The 20,455-nt window shown below is 63.3% G+C and overlaps 2 protein-coding genes across 8 annotated transcripts; one reads left to right on the plus strand and one right to left on the minus strand.

Annotated features, from left to right (window-relative positions):
- Positions 1–1,299: 1,299 nt before the first annotated feature.
- Positions 1,300–16,859, minus strand: GREP1 (glycine rich extracellular protein 1). Of its 7 annotated transcripts, XM_048855696.2 has the most exons (19): positions 16,761–16,858; positions 11,875–12,054; positions 7,922–7,981; positions 7,588–7,641; positions 6,990–7,034; positions 6,611–6,667; positions 6,318–6,347; positions 5,173–5,211; positions 5,011–5,040; positions 4,382–4,429; positions 4,141–4,200; positions 4,004–4,063; positions 3,666–3,731; positions 3,432–3,515; positions 2,887–2,943; positions 2,698–2,760; positions 2,511–2,576; positions 2,277–2,330; positions 1,300–1,877 (listed from the first exon to the last, which is right to left on the minus strand). In XM_048855696.2, the coding sequence occupies exons 2-19, from the start codon at positions 11,963–11,965 to the stop codon at positions 1,852–1,854; spliced, it is 990 nt and encodes a 329-aa protein (XP_048711653.2). In that variant the 5' UTR covers positions 11,966–12,054; positions 16,761–16,858; the 3' UTR covers positions 1,300–1,851. The 7 variants fall into 7 exon arrangements, with proteins under 7 accessions (XP_048711653.2, XP_048711655.2, XP_048711658.2 ...); XM_048855698.2 differs by lacking the exon at positions 5,173–5,211 and having other exon boundaries at positions 16,761–16,859; XM_048855701.2 differs by lacking the exon at positions 3,432–3,515 and having other exon boundaries at positions 16,761–16,859.
- On the plus strand, positions 1,850–20,217 carry LOC125638952 (claudin-9-like). Its single transcript, XM_048855272.2, has 2 exons — positions 1,850–1,933; positions 17,641–20,217. Exon 2 carries the CDS (start codon positions 18,426–18,428, stop codon positions 19,074–19,076), a length of 651 nt encoding a protein of 216 aa, XP_048711229.1. The 5' UTR covers positions 1,850–1,933; positions 17,641–18,425; the 3' UTR covers positions 19,077–20,217.
- The last annotated feature ends 238 nt before the right edge of the window (positions 20,218–20,455 follow it).

Raw genomic sequence — 20,455 nt, forward strand, 5'->3', positions numbered from 1 at the left:
CCTTCCCGCGCGCGCGCCCCGAGCCAGCCCAACCGCCGCTCCGCCTGGCGCCAAAATCGCCCCCGGCCCGGCGCGAGCCGCCAACCGCCTCCCGCCAACACCTCCTCAGCCAATCAGAGGCGAGAGGCCGGCATGGCCCCGCCTCCCCCGCTCGTTCGCCCCGCCCACTCTCGCGCCGCCAGGTGACGCTCCCGCCCACCATGCACTGGGGCAACCAAAGTCTGGCCAACCCCCCCCCCCCCCTCGCCTCGCCCCCCGGCTCCCTCGGGGCGGCCCCCCCCCGCCCCATGGCAGCCCCCTCTGCCGCCCAGCCCCCACCCCACAGCCTCCCCAGCCCCACCCCACAGGGGACAGCACCCCCCCCGGAAACCCCCAGCCCCCCTCAGGGGCAGCCCCCCCGCCCCATGGCAGCCCCCTCTGCCGCCCAAACCCCACCCCACAGCCTCCACCCACAGGGGACAACGCTCCCCCGGAAACCGCCAGGCCCCCTTAGGGGCAGCCCCCCCACCATGGCATCCCCCTCTGCCGCCCAACCCCCACCCCACAGCCTCCCCAGCCACCCCCCACAGGGGACAATGCCCCCCAGAAACCCCCAGCCCCCCTCAGGCGCAGCCCCCCTCGCCACCCAACCCCCACCCCACAACCTCCCAAGCCCCAGCCACCACCCACAGGGGACAACGCCCCCCTGGAAACCCCCAGCCCTCCACAGGGACAGCCCCCCCCACCTCCAGGGATAGCAGTTCCCCTCCCCCGCCTCAAACAGCCCCCCCCATGTACGGGGGCAGCCCCAATAACGACCCTCGCCCCCACCCTTGGGTGGTGGGGGGAGATCCAGAAGCTCCCCAGTGCATGACCCCAGGGTGTCCCATATCCAGTCCCCTCCCCCCGCCCCACCACTGGGCAAGCCAGCAGCCTGGGGAGTGGGGAGACAAGCCGCATGGGTGGTTTGCATGTGGGGGGGCTGAAAACCAAGGCCCCACATTTCGTTCGGGGTGGAGGATCCCTCCCATGTGTTAAATACCCCAGAGAAAATACCCCTTGTCTGGGGTAGGTAGGACTAGCCATGGTTGCCTGGACATGGTTGCCTGGACAGGCCCCCCGTTGTTCCCCAGAGACTCAGCTTTAATTTTTTTTTCTTTTAAATGAAGACTCCAGCCGCTATGATGTCAAAGAAAAGCTTCAAAATGCGACTGGAGGAGAACCAACGTCTGCCTGAGTCTTCCGAGAGCCAGAGCCGATTGCTGGGAGAGGTGTGAACTGCCCCCAGGATACAGCATACAAAGATCTGGAGACTTCAGCTTTGTGGGGGACCTTTATTACAAACACTCCCACACCCCACTCTCCGGATACAAATGAGAATTCGCTGCCTATCCAGTGAAGGGGAGTTAACAATTCAGTCACCCCCCTCTGTGCATCCCATATTCCTGTACTGACCTACCCTTAAAATCCCTCTCACCTCACTGGCCAAGACCAAAGAGGCAGGGAAGTCAGGGGTAGGGTGACCAGATGTCTCGTTTTTATAGGGACAGTCCCGATAATTGGGGCTTTTTCTTATACAGGTGCCAATTACCCCCATCCCTGTCCTGATTTTTCACACTTGCTTTCTGGTGACCCCTGACTAGGGTGACCAGATACGTCACAGCCTCACTTTTGAAAAACCAAGTTAAATTGACAGTCATCATTTGTTTTTCCTTTAAAAAGACAGATCTCTAGCCATTAAAAATAAAGTGGGGGAAAAAAAGAGAAAGATGATAATTTAGATCAGGAGAAATTCTTTGTTTTTTTTAGCACCAGAAGCGGCAGGCTCATGCCATCCTGTGGCCTGGAGTTCCTCAGGTGAAGGTCTGGCATTCAGCACTTCCCGGGAAGGCAGCGACCTGGAATAAAGAGAGGCATGGGGTCAGAGCTTCAAGAGAGCAGCACATCTCCAAGGGTGAGTGGAGGCTGGTGCATCTATAAGGGACAGCCACACACAGTGGTAGACGGCCATTCCCTCCCATAGCCCCTGCCTCCCACCTCCATTAGAAAACAGGGCATGGATTCTGCCTGGGACATATCATCATATATCTTACTTGCTGCATGACCCCCTTCCCCAAAATAACCCCCCTGAAGTTCACACTGCTGTGACTTTTGCAGCCACTTCCTTAGCCAAACTGCAGAGATTTGGCTCCTCTAGCCTATGCCCTCCCCCCAGAAAACCCCCTCCAAGATTCACACCTCTCCCCCATCTCCGAGATTCACACCCCACTGATACACATGCCTTCCCCAATTCTTACCTCTGTATCCATTCCCCAGAAAGCTGTTCAGGCCATACTTGGCCTCCTTGCCTCCTAAAAGGGGATGAGAGCAGATGAGAACCAGTCACAGGCCGTCCCGGTCTCTGCTACCCAAAGGAGAATCACTCTCTGAGGACAGCACTAGAGGGCATAGGACACACACGCAAGAGCAGTTTCGGTTGCATCACTAGACAATAGGTTACAATGTGAAATCTCGCCCCCACACACTCCTACCGTATGCTGCTGGGGTTAGTCCATAGCCCCCGGGAGCTTGCCCTACTGTGAGTGGCCCGTATCCCCCTGCAACAGAGACAAGAGTTAGCATGGGGCACTGAGGGGAGTGGGGCAGGAGCGCTGGCTGTGGGGGGAGCTCCCGCTACTCCAGTCCCAGGAGCAGATGCTATGTGTGGGGGACTCTTACCAGCAGCCAGTCCGTTAGCCTGCAGGTCCCCTCCGTTCGCATAGCCCCGTCCGTTCCCGTTGCCTGCAGCGGTGGGAGGAGGAAATTAGCAAAGAGAAGGGGCTTTGAGCCCCTGGGAATGGGCACCCGTGTGTCCAGACGTGGGAGGAGAGCGGGGACCTCTCTGGGCAGCCCCTCTCCATTTCTTACCATCCAGGGCACTGAGCCCAGCCGGTTGTGCCCCATACATCAGCTGCCCTGCGCCACCTGGAGGAGGAAACACGGTGGTGGTGGGAGATCAGCAGGGGAGCGGGAGATCCCACCAAGGGCTGGGAAGGGGAGTGTGCTGGGACCCCAGGGAGCTTTTCCTGGGACGCTGGGACCCTGGCGGCCGGGTGGCCCTCATCCACTGCGGGCAGGGACGGGAGTAGATATCACAATGGGGCTGCAGCACTCACACGGCTTCCTGTCTGCACCCAGCCCGGGGCGCTGCAGACCATAGGGGAAATGCCTGGGGTCTCCTGTCGGGGCAGGGGGCAAGGTTATTTTAGGCAAAGCAAGGTTAGCGGGGGGCATCCCAGCCCCCTGCCCCACATCTCGGTGCAGGGGGGCTAAGATATTGGGCGGCCTAGCACAGACCGCTGTGCCCCAAATAAACGCCTTGGGGGGTGACTGCCCCGTACAGTCCCCTCTGTAACAACCCTCTGGATAAATTCCACCACCCATATGAGCCCAGAGCCCCTACCCACACCTACCGTATTTCCCACCGCCATAATCTCCCCTCAGACCAGTGGGCATGGCCTGTTGGGGCTGCCCATTGTATGGGAGCTGGCCCAGGCCTGCAACATAGACAGGGTGTCAGGATGGGGGATAATTCCCCTTTGTGTCCCCCTTGAGCCAGCCAGTTCCCCACACTGGGGCTGGATTGGAGCAAAAGGCCCCGCGTCCCATTTCCTATCCCCCAGAGCCCTGCGGTCAGAAGGGCTCACCAAATTTAGCAGCTGAGAGATCTCTGTCAGGGCCAGCGAAACGCCCTAGGTATGCGGCCTGGGCACCTGGGGATGGGATAAAATAAGGCAGTTAGCTTGGCCAGTGCCCCTCACTCCCAACCCACAGCCCCTGCTAGCCCAGCCCTGTGGTCCCCCACCCACCAGCTCTGCCAGTGCCCCTCACTCCTGACCCGCAGCCCCTGCCAGCCCAGCCCTGGGCTCCCCTCCCAGCTCTGCCGGTGCCCCTCACTCCCGACCCGCAGCCCCCTGCCAGCCCAGCCCTACCCCCCAGCTCTGCCGGTGCCCCTCACTCCCATCCCTCTTGTCATTGCACACACCGTTGCCGTATCCTGACTGGAGTCCGGCCCCAGGGTGACTGTTCCCTCCTCCACCATAGCCTAGAAGAGAGATGGGAGATCAGACCCGCTCAGCCTAGGTGTGTGGGGGAATTAAGTATAATTTGGGGTCCCCTTACCATTCCCGTATCCAGGCTGTGCTCCATTGACTATGTACCCACCACCTACTCCGGCATATCCTACGGAGCAAAGAGAATCCAGATCAGCCCAAAAATTGGGGTGCATTGCACCAGCCCGGGCCTCTGCCAGCAGGGAGTGCTGTGGGGAGTGGGGCAGGACGCTGGCTGTGGGGGAGCTCTGCCCTATTCCAGCCCCGGCCTCTCCCTGCAGGGGACGCTGTGCTTAGCTTATGCCCCTTACCTTGTTGAGCTGTGGGGTAGCTGCCGGCTCTGGGTCCTGCCCCAAAACCTGCGGGGAGGAGAACCCAGAATGAGACCAACCCAGACCCTGAAGAATCTGGCTTCCACAGTGTGGGCTCTGGCCCTGGGGGGTGGGATCATCGGGGGGGGAAGGGGGGAATCAGGGATAGAGTAATGGTGGGGGATGGTTAGCAGGGGGTTGGCACTTGTGCAGGGAGGGCTTTCAACCCTTCAGGGCCCCCCCCCCCGCAGCCCAATGAGCCCTTCTCCCCCCAGGGAGCTGGAAGGGACATGGCCAGCTGGGCTCTCCTCAAGGTGTCATTGGTATGAGCTGTGGGATCTCCAGCGAGAAGGTGAAGAAAGGTGGTGGGGGATGGGGAAGAGGACACAGCATGGGGCGCACATAAAGAGGGATGGAGACATCGCAGGGGACACAGATGGGGGGTGCATGGGAGGGATTCCCTGCTTTGGGGGCTTTGCCACCCACCCCAAGGCCTGTTGGGGAGGAAAAGCAGAGGGGTCAGGGTGCGGGGGGTGTAGTGGAGGGCCAGGCACTGACCTTCCTGAGAAGGGGCAGTTGGAGGGGTAGAGTGGGTATGGGAATATAAGGGGCAGTGGGGTCTGACTCACCTCCCAGGGGCAGCGCAGCATGGAAGTACCCTGAAATAGACACACAGGGCACAGGGGGATGCTCTCAATCCTGACCCACAACTGCCTGCTATCCCAGCCCTGCCCCCACAGCTCTGCTGGTGTCCCTCAATCCTGACCCACAACCACTCTGTTTATACTCACCTGGCTTTTGTTTTGCACCCTGGGGATAACCACCTAATCCTGGAAAAAGGATAATGGGAATCTATGAGGATGCTGGGAGAGGAGTGGGGTCAAATGGTTAGAGCAGGAGAGGCTGGGAGCCAGGGCTCCTGGGTTCCATGCTTGGCTCTGGGAGGGGAGTGGGGGCTGGTGGGTTGGAGCAGGGGGGCTGGGAGCCCGGACTCCTGGGTTCTCTCCCATGCTCCGGGACAGGAGTAGGTTCTAGTGGGTTTAGCAGAGGGGTAGCACCATGGATACCCACTGCCCATTTTTGTGGCTGGCAGCTGGGCTGCGGACACGGATGTTGTACCCGCGCCGCGCTCTCCCGACCAGCCCTCGGGCTCCGAATCCAGCCCCGCGCTCTCCATCCCGCAGCAGCAGCACGTGACCCTGTCCCACAGAGCATCCTGGGAGTTATAGTCCCCAGCTGGCTCGGCCCGAGGGGAGTGCACCATGCGCTATTTTGAACAAGGCGTGGTTGTACTTTAAACTCCCGAGTGGCGGGCGCTGTGAGCAGAGTACGTCCTGGTGGGTCTGTGCGCGGGCGTGGGGGTGTCCGAGCCACTCAGGAAGATGGCGCTGCACACCGTGCCCTGGAGGCAGCCCCCAGCCCGGAGTGGGCAGGAGGTGTGTGGGGCAGGGCAGGTGGGGGTATGTGGGAGGCAGAGGCTTGACTCAGCCCTGTCAGTGCTGTGTGGTGCCCTGCGCAGCTGTTTGTGTCTGCGCAGGGCTCAGCAGTCCTGGATGTCAGGACTCCTGGTTCTATCCCTTGCCAAGCCCCAGCCCCGTGCCTCAGTTTCCCCTTCCATACTCGAGGCTCACTATGGACGTCCCCTCGCCAACAGCCAGATGGGGGCAGGCTGGGGGCGGACAAGATTCCCCCCATCTGCAGTGCCCTGGGATGTCTCTAGTCGTGAGATCGCACAAGGGAGCAGTCTCCCCCAGCTCTGCGGGGAAAGCCGTGACCCCTGCGTCCAGCCTGCGCCAAATCGCCATGCTTTGGATTCTGATCAGCTGGTGGGAGAGAGTCGTGAGGTCTCCCCCATGCCAGACCCCCCACCCTTTGTCACTCAGGTTTGGGACTCAGGGGCAGTGAGGACTGCATGGGGAGATGGGGGCGCTCCTACCTGCACCATAACCAGCGGGGACCCCATAGCCTGTGCAGAAAGAAGGAGAGAGGGGTTAGAGCCAGATGTGTTTGTGGGAGAGTGCACAGCGCTGCCCACTACTGGAGGGGATCGGGACTCTGTGTGTGTGGCAGGTGCCCTATAGTGCTCCGAGCTAACAGGGATTCTCCTTTAGCGCCACACTCCCCAGAGAGGACTCCAGTATTTCTGTGGCTGGCGAGTCAGGGATTCACCCTGCCAAGGTGGGCAGAGAAAGGAGCCTTTGCCCTCTGGGGCAGCTGATCCCCACTCACCTGCTTTTCCTGGCTTCACCCGTACACCTGTTGCCACTCCAAAGCCGTTCGGAGCTCCTGCCGGGAACAGAGAGGAAAGGGATTAGCTGGGAGGCGCAGCGGACGAGATGGGCTCCATCTCTGCCGGGGAAACAGTCCTTCTCAGACAGAGCTGGCCAGGTCTCTGCCCTGGGCGGCACAGATCTGGGGTGTGGAGTCTCATGGCTGGAGGACACGTCTTCTGGAATCCCACCACCCAACTGTCCCTGCTCCCAGCCAGCACAGTTTGGGAAGGAGCTGAGACCAGACGTCACGAGCACCATGGGCAGCACCCAAACCACCCAGCAACTTCCACCCCTAGCCTCTCATTCCCCGCCCCAGCCGCACTCCCAGGGCTCACCTGGTCCCGGCTGCAGTCCTTGGGGTCCATAGCCGGTGTGTGGTCCTGGAAAGAAGGAGCAGACACTAGGATTGAAGAATGCAGCAAATGCACCATCACAGTTCGCTACAGGGAAGTTGGATCTAGTGGGTCAGAGCAGGCGGGGCTGGGAGCCAGGACTCCTGGGTTCTATCCACGACTCAGGGAGGGCATTGGGGGTTGGTGGGTTAAAGCAGGCGGGGCTGGGAGCCAGGACTCCTGGGTTCTATCCACGACTCAGGGAGGGCATTGGGGGTTGGTGGGTTAAAGCAGGCGGGGCTGGGAGCCAGGACTCCTGGGTTCTATCCATGAGTCAGGGAGGGCATTGGGGGTTGGTGGGTTAAAGCAGGCGGGGCTGGGAGCCAGGACTCCTGGGATCTATCCATTGCTTGGGGAGGGGAGTGGTAGGTTAAAGCAGGCAGGGCTGGGAGCCAGGACTCCTGGGGTTTATCCACAGCTCTGGGAGGGGAGTGGGGACTAGTGGGTCAGAGCAGAGGTTGGCTGGGAGCCAGGACTCCTGGGTTCTATCCCAGCTCTGGGAGGGAAGTGGAGTCGGGGGTAGGGGCTGGTTGTCACCAACCTGCCTTGGCTCCAGCTGGTCCCAGCCCAGCTCCAGGGTGAAATCCCCCTACACCTGCAACCCATATAGCACATGGAGTGAGCCAGCCCCCTGAATCCCCCCAACCTGCTCTCCTGCTGCGAGACCATCCCCCCTCCCCTGAGAATGCTGGGTCCAGCTCAGCCAGTCATCCAGCCAGGGACCCCTCCCTGGGCAGCCCTGCCTCCTTTCCTCCAGCCCCCCTCTGCATCCTTCGTCCAGCCTCGCACACACCCCTTCCCTCTCCCTGTCTCTCCAAGCCCAGTCTGCCCACTCAGGAACAGCTCCCCCTGTTCCCGGCTGGGGTGCCACTTACCCCGGATCAGCGATGGGAGGTAGAGACGCCTTAGGGCTCCGTTTGCCTGCGGTTTCACTCCTGGGAGGGAGTACAGGGGGGGGACGTAGGGGAGCTGTCAGAGATGGGGTATCTCCAGAGAAGCGCTGGGGGGCAGGGTGATCAGGGGACACCAAGGGACTGGGGTTCCTGGGAGATATGAGAGGACTGTGGGCTGAGGGTCCCTGCAAGAATGGGCTGGAGAGTTGGTGTCCCTGGCAGAGGGGGCACTGAGGATGGGGGTGCTTTGGGGCAGGGATCCATGAAAGGGGGGGTTGGGGGCAACTCCAAAGCAGCGGGTAGAACCCAGGAGTCCTGGCTCCCAGCCCCATGGGTGGGCGTGGACAAGAGTGGCTGGTGGCACTTGAACTGGGATTTTGTGAACCAATCCAGGACTCCTGGGTTCTCTCCTCAGCTCCGGGAGGGAGTGGGGTCTAGTGGGTTAGAGCAGGGGGGGCTGGAAGCCAGGACTCCTGGGTTCTATCCCGGCTCTGGGAGGGGAATCAGCCTAATCTACCCCTTAATTGAATCCCCTTCTCAGTTTCTCTCCCCTCTGCCAGGGGTTAGGTCCCCCCCCCACACACACCCCCACAAACAGCAGAGCTGTCCCCAAGTGTCCCCTCTGCCCCCCAGCACCTGCAGCACCCCACAGGGGCAGTGCAATCATATGAGGCAGCCCTGGCCCCCACCACTATCCTGTCCCAGCCCAGCCCCGCAAACCCCAGTCCCAGCCCCCCTGCCCTGCTCACCCCCCTGCAGGCTGCCCCTGGCCAGGCACAGCAGCAAAAGCAGCCCAGCGTACAGGGTCCCCAGCCCCATGGCGATGTGAGCTCCCCCTCAAGCCGTGAGCCCCCTATATACCCGTGGCCCCGCCCCCCCAGGGAACGGTTCTACCCCTGGCCCCGCCCCCAATGACCCACTTGCCAGGAGGGGGGAGCCCCGGCAAGGAGGGGGCAAGGGAATGTGTGTGATACACCCGCACACCAGTAGACACACTCTGTTGCTCGCAGTGATACACACACACACAGTGATACGCTCGCAATGAAACACACACTGATATCCACACATATACAGATGTTCACACTGTTACAGTGATACAGACACACCTTGAAACACACCCTGATCCACACACACATATACACCCCCATAGGCACACATACTGCTCCCCCCCACACCCTGTTCCACACACACACTGATACACACATTGATAGACACCCATCCAGACACACACATTGATACCCCCACACATACACTGATACATGCAAACACAGCCGGAGACACACACTGATCCACCCACACAAACACAGACACACACTGATACACACACCCCAACACACACTGCTGCATACACCCCACATTGTGCACACACCATACACCGATACACTAACCCACACACTCATATCCCACAGGCAGGCACACAGTTGCAAACAGTCACACAACACAGCTATGTGCGCCCACGGAGCAGGGGTCAACCCCTCAAGCAGGAGGTGGCAGGGACACCCCCGCATAGACACACAAACCTTGTTCACTGCAGCTTGTCAAAACCAGGTGTATGATTATGTAATTGTGTCTCACTTCTGACTCTGCAGTGTGGGAGTGGGGCTGTGGGTCGGGAGCAAGGGGTACCAGCAGAGCTGGGGGGGGACGCAAGGGTGGGCTATCAGGGGGCTGCGGATCGGGAGTGAGGGGCACCGGCAGAGCTGTGGGGAGCCCAGGGCTGTACTAGTAGGGGGCTGTGGGTCAGGAGTGAGGGGCACCGGCAGGGCTGGGGGGGGGTCAGGGCTGGGCTAGCAGGGGGCTGTGAGTCGGGAGTGAGGGGCACCGGCAAAGCTGGCAGAGGAGCTCAGGGCTGGGCTAGCCTCAGCCTCTTGCTATACAGAATTTTTAAGGGCCTCCCATGCTGTGTGCTTCCTCCCAGCAGTGCCCTGGCAGCTGGCTGCCGTGCTGGAAGCTAATGCCGGCACGCGCCCCGCTGAGTAAGCCATAAAGCCGCAGGGTAATTTGCTCTGTCTGTTGTCACTGTCCAAGATAAACGCTGGGCCCCTGGCCCGGCTGGTAAAACACCGATCCCTGCGGTCGGCAAACAGCCCTCCAGCCAGCTCAGCAATGAGTCCGACCCAGCTGTGTCTGAGGAGTCTGGAGGCATGGGGGATCGTGTGTCGGGGGGGGAGGACTGACCCCCAGATCCTGCCCTATGGGGGGACCTCTGTTAGGATGGAAGTCAGAGACGGGAAATGGAAGGGGCAGGGAGAGAATTGGTGTGTATGTGAGCTGCACTGCCCCCTGCTGAAGGGACTATGTATAGTATGGCGCCCCCTAGCACCAGACTGAGATATGGGGCCGGGACTCCTGGGGGCACGGCACCCCCTAGCACCAGGCTGGGATATGGGGTAGGGACCCCTGGCGGCACGGTGCCTGCTGTGTAGATCTTTGGGGCTCTCACCCTGCCCCGGCACATTTCGGGTGCATGATCCATTCCCTACCTCTGTGGGGTGGGGGATTGGGGGTGGGTCAGATGGAGGGAGGACAAATGCTGGCACTGTCAGGGAATGTCACATGGGGCGGGGGAAGGCGGGACTGAGAAAGCAGTGGCTTCCTCCCTGGGCAAGGGGACGAATGCCCCACTCCCCCAGGCCCAGCTGTCCCCCACTCTCCCCACCCGGCACGGCAGAGCCCAGGGGCGCTGTCCTGCCATCAGGGGACACGTCTCCCCCTTTTGTCCCCAGCATACAAAGGCTGGAAACTGACTCTGGAGCACTTCCCTGACCCCGGGAGCTGGGGATGAGGGGAAGAGACTGAGACTGAGGGACCCAGGAGTCCTGGCTCCCAGCCCCCACTGCTCTAATCCACTAGACCACAGTCCCCTCCCAGAGCTGGGGAGAGAACCCAGGAGTCCTGACTCCCAGGTCTGCCCCCACCCTCTTATCACACTGCTCTCTTTTTCCTTCCTTCTCCTGACACATTCCTCCTGTCTGCCCCCTGACCCCCTTCTTCCTATTCCCCAACTGAACCCCTGCCCCAGACATCACAGCCCCCTGCCAAATTCTCCCCACCCAGCCACTATTTGCCTTTCCCATCAGCCTCTCCGGCTATCTGTGAGGGGGGAGCCCAAAGGGGGGTGACCCCAAGTGACCCCCTGCCCCATAACTCACAGGCCTTCCTTTTAAACACTGCCCTGTAGTATTTTACACTGTGAGGATACGGGGAGTGGCCGCTGGAGAGAACCCAGGAGTCCTGGCTCCCAGCCCTCCTGGACTAGCCCACCAGACCCCATTCCCCGCCCTGAGAACCCAGGAGTCCTGATCTATCCCATTCCCACATCCCTTCTGTCTGGAAGGACGGATTGGGCCCTCGGATTCCCGGATCGGGCCCATCCGGGATTCAGGAACCTTCGCAGGGGGGCCCAGTATGCTGAAGGGAGAGGAAATGTCCCTTGGCTGGCGGCTCCACCACCGCGCCCTGTCTGGCAACAGAGTCCTGGCCGCCCCTCGTCCTGCCTGTCTGGCTGTCCTGCCAAGGGCTGGGCTCCCCCCAAGCTCTGCTGGTTCCCCTCACTCCCGAACCGCAGCCCCTGGTAGCCCAGCCCTGCCCCCCCAGCTCTGCCAGTGCCCCTCACGCCCGACCCACAGCCCCCCAACGGGTTAAGATCTCCCGGCTGATTTCGGCCCCTCCGCAGCTCTGAGCCCAGCCTTGTGATATTGACTTTGGGTGGTTCTTGGCTTGGTGCAGTAAATTTCCCCATCTCCTGGCTCCATGACTGGCCCTTGGGGGACAAAGCCGCGCTGGGCCGTTTGCTTGAGGGTGGCGGGGGGACAAGTCAGAGGAGGAATCGGGGCTGGAAGCGTGACGGGAACATCTCCAAGCCCCTTTGTTCTCCTGCCAGGGGCCTTGGCTGACTCTGGGATGGGAAGAAAAGGAGAGACGGAAGGGCTCACCGAGGTCCAGGCTAGACTGCAGGAAGGGTTTGGGTGTTGTTGCAGCTGTGGGGGGCGCTGTTCTGCCGCCAGGGTGTGGGTCCTGCCTCATGGCGCTGCTGGCGGGCTAGCAACCTGGGCTGGCTTATCCACTCCTGGCCTGCTCCTGGGTCTAATCCCAGCATCAGCTAATCCTAATCCCTGCGGAGATACACGGAGAGGGGTGGATGGAAACATTGAGGGGTGCAAAGGGGGGGGGGCGAGAGAGAGACAGCCACAGCCACTTGTGCTCTCCCCCCAGCTCCCACTTCCCTCCCAGAGCTGGGCTAGAACCCAGGAGTCCTGGCTCCCAGCCCCCCCTGCTCTAACCCACCAGCTCCCACTTCCCTCCCAGAGCTGGGCTAGAACCCAGGAGTCCTGGCTCCCAGCCCCCCCTGCTCTAACCCACCAGCTCCCACTTCCCTCCCAGAGGTGGGGACAGAACCCAGGAGTCCTGGCTCCCAGCCCCCCCTGCTCTAACCCACCAGCTCCCACTTCCCTCCCAGAGGTGGGGACAGAACCCAGGAGTCCTGGCTCCCAGCCCCCCCTGCTCTAACCCACCAGCTCCCACTTCCCTCCCAGAGGTGGGGACAGAACCCAGGAGTCCTGGCTCCCAGCCCCCCCTGCTCTAACCCACCAGCTCCCACTTCCCTCCCAGAGGTGGGGATAGAACCCAGGAGTCCTGGCTCCCAGCCCCCCCTGCTCTAACCCACCAGCTCCCACTTCCCTCCCAGAGGTGGGGACAGAACCCAGGAGTCCTGGCTCCCAGCCCATCCGAAGCAAAACAGGAGCCCGCCAACCGCTGTTGGCTGCTAGATGTATGCCCCTCCCCCTGCATCTCCCCGGGACTCTCCCCAGGCCAGGCACTATAACTGCCCCTTTGGGGTCCAGGGGGGAAAAAGGGAGAGGGGGCCGGCCACTGCAGGGGGGAAAAGGGAGAGGGGGCCGGCTCTGCTGTCCCTGGCTTTGCGGATCCCAAGGACAATTTATCACCTCCCAAGGCTTTATCCCCAGCTGGGGGTAGGGGAGAGGAGGGCGGTTGAGAATGTAAGATCCAGTGTTGTGGGGGACCCATGTGCCTGCCCCCCCAGCCCCGTTCACACCAATGGGCCCAATATCCTCCCTCCCTTTATTACTTGGACGTCAGGGTACAGGAGAGTTTGGATCCTTCTCTTCTGTTCCCCTGAATCTTGGATGATCTTGTAGCAGGTAGTTCCACTGGCTCCCCACACAGAAACCCCCCTCCTTTGCTCCATGTCACAGCGTGTCTGCCCCACACAAGCGGTGAAAGGGTTCACGTGGGCCGGAGCGGCCAAACATGACATCGGTGGCTCTTGCAGGGTGGGCCAGGGGTAGTTAAAGAGGAGTCCCAGGCGGGGGGGGTGGGGCAGGGGAAAAAGGGGATGCCAGTGCGGTTACCCTTCCACAGTCCCTTATTCAATGCGGGTAGAGGGGGCAGGCCTGGGCGAGCAGGGGCTGCGAGTTGGGAGTGTGGGGCACCGGGAGAGCTGGGGATCGGGGGAGCCCAGGGCTGGGCTAGCAGGGGGCTGCGGGTAGGATCATTGAATCCCCTGCATACAGGGCTCCCTCCTCACTGGCCGCCCCTCCCTGCTCTCGAGTCATGCGGCATTGGGGCGTCCCGTGCATTTCTGTGTCCCAGCGATCTGTGCTGTGAGGGGGGTGGGGGTGGATGATGGACATGTGTGTTTGGGGGGGGGAGTCTGCTCCCTGCTGTGTGTCATGGGCCCTGCACTGCTAACAGCCCAGGAGACTCCCTCAGGCACACAGAGCCTGTCCCCCACCCCTCCTATCGGCCCAACCAGTCTGCGCACTGCACGGGAATGGCCAGGAGAGGGCGCCAGAGACCAAAGGAACAGAACGCAGCCCTGCCGGGCCCCTCACTCCCGACCCGCAGCCCCCCCGCTAGCCCAGACCTGCCCCCCAACCCTGCCGGGCCCCTCACTCCCGACCCGCAGCCCCCCGCTAGCCCAGCCCTGCCCCCCAACCCTGCCGGGCCCCTCACTCCCGACCCGCAGCCCCCCCGCTAGCCCAGCCCTGCCCCCCAACCCTGCCGGGCCCCTCACTCCCGACCCGCAGCCCCCCGCTAGCCCAGACCTGCCCCCCAACCCTGCCGGGCCCCTCACTCCCGACCCGCAGCCCCCCGCTAGCCCAGACCTGCCCCCCAACCCTGCCGGGCCCCTCACTCCCGACCCGCAGCCCCCCGCTAGCCCAGACCTGCCCCCCAACCCTGCCGGGCCCCTCACTCCCGACCCGCAGCCCCCCGCGAGCCCAGCCCTGCCCCCCAACCCTGCCGGGCCCCTCACTCCCGACCCGCAGCCCCCCCGCTAGCCCAGACCTGCCCCCCAACCCTGCCGGGCCCCTCACTCCCGACCCGCAGCCCCCCGCTAGCCCAGACCTGCCCCCCAACCCTGCCGGGCCCCTCACTCCCGACCCGCAGCCCCCCGCTAGCCCAGCCCTGCCCCCCAACCAGGCCGGGCCCCTCACTCCCGACCCGCAGCCCCCCCGCGAGCCCAGCCCTGCCCCCCAACCCTGCCGGGCCCCTCACTCCCGACCCGCAGCCCCCCGCTAGCCCAGCCCTGCCCCCCAACCCTGCCGGGCCCCTCACTCCCGACCCGCAGCCCCCCGCTAGCCCAGCCCTGCTCTCCAACCCTGCCGGTGCCCCTCACTCCCGACCCGCAGCCCCCCCGCTAGCCCAGCCCTGCCCCCCCAGCTCTGCTGGGCCCCTCACTCCCGACCTGCAGCCCCCCACTAGCCCAGCCCTACCCCCCCAGCCCTGCAGGTGCCCCTCACTCCTGACCTGCAGCCCCCCGCTAGCCCAGCCCTGCCCCCCCAGCCCTGCCCGTGCCCCTCACTCCCGACCCGCAGCCCCCTGCCAGGCCAGCCCTGGCCCCCAGCTCTGCCGGTGCCCCTCACTCACGACCCGCAGCCCCCCGCAAGCCCAGCCCTGCCCCCCAACCCTGCCGGGCCCCTCACTCCCGACCCGCAGCCCCCCGCGAGCCCAGCCCTGCCCCCCAACCCTGCCGGGCCCCTCACTCCCGACCCGCAGCCCCCCGCTAGCCCAGCCCTGCCCCCCAACCCTGCCGGGCCCCTCACTCCCGACCCGCAGCCCCCCCGCGAGCCCAACCCTGCCCCCCAACCCTGCCGGGCCCCTCACTCCCGACCCGCAGCCCCCCGCTAGCCCAGCCCTGCCCCCCAACCCTGCCGGTGCCCCTCACTCCCGACCCGCAGCCCCCCCGCTAGCCCAGCCCTGCCCCCCCAGCTCTGCCGGGCCCCTCACTCCCGACCTGCAGCCCCCCACTAGCCCAGCCCTACCCCCCCAGCCCTGCAGGTGCCCCTCACTCCTGACCTGCAGCCCCCCGCTAGCCCAGCCCTGCCCGTGCCCCTCACTCCCGACCCGCAGCCCCCTGCCAGGCCAGCCCTGGCCCCCAGCTCTGCCGGTGTCCCTCACTCCCGACCTATAGCCCCTGCTAGCCCAGCCCTGCCCCCTCAGCTCTGCCGGTGCCCCTCACTCACGACCCGCAGCCCTCCCGCTAGCCAAGCCCTGCCCCCTAACCCTGCCGGTGCCCCTCACTCCCAACTCGCAGCCCCCCGCTAGCCAAGCCCTGCCCCCTAACCCTGCCGGTGCCCCTCACTCCCAACTCGCAGCCCCCCGCTAGCCCAGCCCTGCCCCCCACCCCTGCCGGTGCCCCTCACTCCCGACCCGCAGCCCCCCCGCTAGCCCAGCCCTGCCCCCCAGCTCTGCCGGTGCCCCTCACTCCCGACCCACAGCCCCCCCCCGCTAGCCCAGCCCTGCCCCCCAGCTCTGCCGGTGCCCCTCACTCCCGACCCGCAGTCCCCCCCGCTAGCCCAGCCCTGCCCCCTAACCCTGCCGGTGCCCCTCACTCCCGACCCGCAGCCCCCCCCACTAGCCCAGCCCTGCTCCCTAACCCTGCCGGTGCCCCTCACTCCCGACCTGCAGCCCCCCGCTAGCCCAGCCCTGCCCCGCCAGCCCTGCCCGTGCCCCTCACTCCCGACCCACATCCCCCTGCCAGGCCAGCCCTGGGCCCCCAGCTCTGCCGGTGCCCCTCACTCCCGACCTATAGCTAGCCCCTGCTAGCCCAGCCCTGCCCCCCACCCAGCTCTGCCAGTGCCCCTCACTCCCGACCTATGGCCCCTGCTAGCCCAGCCCTGCCCCCCCAGCTCTGCCGGTGCCCCTCACTCACGACCCGCAGCCCCCCCCCCCCCCGCTAGCCCAGCCCTGCCCCCTAACCCTGCCGGTGCCCCTCACTCCCGACCTGCAGCCCCCCGCTAGCCCAGCCCTGCCCCCCCAGCTCTGCCCGTGCCCCTCACTCCCGACCCGCATCCCCCTGCCAGGACAGTCCTGGGCCCCCAGCTCTGCCGGTGCCCCTCACTCCCGACCTATAGCCCCTGCTAGCCCAGCTCTGCCCCCCGCCCCGCCGGTGCCCCCACTCCCGACTTCCAGCCCCTGTCCTCAGAGGTTTGGGCCTATTAACGGGTGGCTCCTGCCGCCCTGCCCCCCAGGCAGATGGGAGGCCTCAGGATTCCTGCATAACTTTGGAGATATGCACAATGCCAGCGACCCACAGAGATGGGCTAGCAGGGGGCTGCAGGTCGGGAGTGAGGGGCACCGGCAGAGCTGGGGGGGCAGGGCTGGGCTAGCAGGGGCTGTGGGTCAACATTGAGGGGCACTGGCAGAGCTGGGGGGTCCCAGGGCACCGATAGCAGGGGGCTGTGGGCCGGCAGTGAGGGGCAGCAGCACGCTGTGGGTCGGGCCTTGGGCTGGGATAGCTGAGGGCCCCATTGGATGCCGTTCCCCATAGTGGCCACCTGGTGGCAGTGCTGCGTACCTGCGGGTGTGCTGGGGGAGGCGGTGGGATACCTGATACCAGGTGAGAGCCCAGAGCTCCAGATTGGGCTCAGTGACTGCTCTGTTCCCAGGTGCCCCCCACCCCCGTCTCCCAGCCAACTGTTCCCCTGGCAACGGGCTCCTATCTCCCCGCTGGATCGGCCTGGGCCATGGTCACACATAGCAACGACCTAGAAAAGCAGCCACTGGTGGTGGTTTCCCTTCCCCCCCATGCCTGGGTTTGGCGGTTTCAAGTTACCCCCTGAGCCAGCCAGTCCTGGGGGCTGGATTGGAGCCAGCACCCCCTGGAGGGGAGAGGTCCTGTGTCCCATTCCTTGCCCCCCTGAGCCAGCCAGTCCCTGCCTTGGGGCTGGATGGGAGCCAGCGCCCCCCAGAGGGGAGAGGCCCCGTGTCCCATTCCCCACCCCCCTGAGCCAGCCAGTCCGTGTCCCCCTGGCCCCCTGTCTGGAGTCTGTTTGCTCGGTGGTTAATTTCTTATCCGCAGGTCTGAGCCGTGTGTGCTCAGCTCCCCCCTTATCAGCCCAGGGACCTGACCGGTTGCTAAAGGGACACAGGAATCCCGTTAGCCGGCCTTCCCCCTGACCCCAGGGCCCCAGCGTGGGGCTAGGGGGCGCGGTGCTGCAGGGAGTGTCACCGGTCCCCAGCTGCCCTGCCACACAGGCAGCCAGCCCCCCCGCAGCAGCCTTCGGAAGGGGGAGTCTGCTGCAGCCAGGCGTGTGTTTATTATAATCTCTTTTCCCGTGGCCTGGAGGAACAAGACGCTGGTGATTCGCCCCCTCCAGAGCCCACCTCCTCCCCCTCCAGCCTGGGGGCGGGCGGTGTCCAGGCACAAGCTAACAACATGATTGTTCATTCACCAGCGCCCTGGTCGCCATAGAGAGCCCAGTGCCCTCCCACGCCTCCCCCGTCCCGCCCACTCACCTGTGGAGGCCTCATATACCCACCCCCACCCCCGCCTCCCCAGCTCACAGGATCCGTCCAGCGAGAGGTGCTGACGGCTGGGAGAGCGAGCCCTGGTGAAAAAGAAGAGGCTTGGCCTCTCCGGGGTGGAAGTGCTTTGGAGAGAGACACCTGGACCTGCCTCCCCAGCCATTCTCATCAGGATCCTTCTCCCGGACGTGTCTCCCCGGACGCTTCCATCAGAATCTATCCCCTGGATGCGTCTGCCCGGCTGGTTCCTTTAGGATCCGTCTCTCACACGCATCTCCCTGGCTGGTTCCATCGAGAGCCGTCTCCCGGACGCGTCTCCCCGGTGGTTCCATCGGGATCCGCCTCTCAGACACCTCTCTCTAGTTCCACCAGGATCCCTCTCCCAGACGCGTCTCCCTGACTGGTTCCTTTAGGGTCCGTCTCTCACACACGTCTCCCTGGCTGGTTCCATCGGGATCCGTCTCCCAGAGCCATATCCTTCAGAGGGGACTATCTGGATCTCACATTCACGCACCTCGCATAGGGATCCTGTCCCCAGCTGATCCCACAAAGAACTGTCTTCTGGCCTTCTCTCTCCACTACGACCTTCCTTGCCCTGGTGTCTCCAGCCGATCCCCACGCAGAATTATTTCCTGGGTTTCTCTCTCTGCTCAGACGCCCTCGCGTCCCCACTAAGATCCTGCTTCGCTCCCCTTGGCTTCCTCCTCCTCCAGCAATGGCTTCTGCAGGGCTGGAAATCTTGGGCATGGGGCTATGCATCTTCGGCTGGCTGGGCTCCATCATCTCCTGCGCCCTGCCCACGTGGAAGGTGACGGCCTTCATCGGCAACAACATCGTGACGGCGCAGACCATCTGGGAGGGGCTGTGGATGAACTGCATCGTGCAGAGCACCGGCCAGATGCAGTGCAAGGTCTACGACTCCATGTTGGCGCTGCCCCAGGACCTGCAGGCCGCCCGCGCCCTCACGGTCATCTCGGTGCTGCTGGCCCTGCTGGCCCTGCTGGCGAGCGTCGTGGGCGCCAAGTGCACCAACTGCGTGGAGGACGAGGGCGCCAAGGCGCGGCTCATGATAGTCTCCGGCGCCGTCTTCGTGGTCTCCGGCGTCCTCTGCCTCATCCCCGTGTGCTGGTCGGCCAACACCATCATCCGGGACTTCTACAACCCGCTGGTGTCCGAAGCCCTGAAGCGGGAGCTGGGGGCAGCGCTCTATGTGGGGTGGGCCGCCGCAGCCCTGCTGGTTCTCGGGGGGGCTCTGCTTTGCTGCTCCTGCCCGCCCCGCTCCGAGAGATACCCACCCCGGGTCGGGTACATGGCGGCTGCGAGGTCCGGGGTGGGCAGCGGGGTGGACAAGAGGGACTATGTGTGAGGGGAGCAGAGGAGGGGATGGATGGATGGATGGATGAGCACATGGGTGAACAGATGAACGTGTGAACGAATGGATGGATGAATGTGTGAAGAGTGAGAGAACGAGCGAATGAACAAGAGAGTGAATGGATGAAGGTGTGAAGAGATGAAGTGAATGAGGGAGTGAATGGATGAAGGTGTGAAGAGGTGAATGGATGAATGAGGGAATGAGTTAGTGGCTGAGGGAATGAATAAACAAGTGAAGGAGGGAGAGAATGAATGTGGCAGGAGATGAATGGGGGAACGAAGAAATGGACAAGTGGGTGGATGAACAAGGACTGATGGATAAGGAGTAGAGGAAAAAACGAGTGAACAAAAGCACGGCTGAAGGGACAGATGAGGGTGCGAACAAATGAACGAGCGGGCAAATGAGTGAAGGGAGGAGCAACGAAGCGAGCGAATGGATGCGGGAAGGAGTGAGTGGATGAGACAATGGATGGAAAAATGAAAAAGTGAGGAAGGAAGGAGGGAACGAATTAAATAAATAAAAGACGGGGTGGGGGCAGAGAGCAGACACGTGGGGGACCAAACAGAAGGAAGGTTGAAACCACAGAGGAACGGCGCGAACGGCACCGTCAGTGAAGGAATGAACAAAGGGCTAATGGACCAAGGAGGGACGGGACAGACACTGTGCCAAGGAAGGAAGGAATAAGCGGCCGATCCCCAGCGAATGAACAGATGGGGGCGTTGGGAGAGATTGAGGGGGCTCAGCCGGGGAGCCCTGACCCCATGGAGCCCGGCTGGACCTCACCCTGGTTTTGTTTGCTCGAAGGTTAATAATTGTCCCAGCTCCCTGGACTGAGACCTGCTAAACCACCCCCTGAACACGGGGACCACCTGGAACCCCCAGCCTAAGGGGCCCCTCTATCCAAATCCAGGGGCCCCAAGATTTTGGGGGTCTCACTCCTCACTGGGGATAGATCCAGGGCTTATTCGGTCATCACTGAGTGGGATTTGAGGGGTTCACAGGGAGTGGGTCTTATGATCCCTGGGTGTGGTTCTTTGAGGACGCTGAACCCCCATTTCCTGACCTCTCTAGGGAGGGGGCTCGGCCCATGTTTCTGAGGATGTTATGGGGATAAAAGAACCAGACTAGGACACTCCGCCCACGCCTCCTGCTTCTCATTTTGGGGTGTGGGGGGGAGGCTGAGTTGTGGTATGAATGGGGAAGGAAAAGGTGGGGGCACAGCTGATGGGAGGAAATAGATTGGGTGCTTGGTTTATGAAGGTAGGGTAAATTGCGGGAGGGAGGGAGGCTTATGGGAAAGAGAATGGGGGTGTGGTTTATGAGGGGGTAAATTGGGGCAAGCATAGTGGGGGTGTGGCTTGTGGGAGAAGAAT

Source organism: Caretta caretta, chromosome 6 (assembly GCF_965140235.1).
Source record: "Caretta caretta isolate rCarCar2 chromosome 6, rCarCar1.hap1, whole genome shotgun sequence".
Classification (NCBI taxonomy): Eukaryota; Metazoa; Chordata; order Testudines; family Cheloniidae; genus Caretta; species Caretta caretta.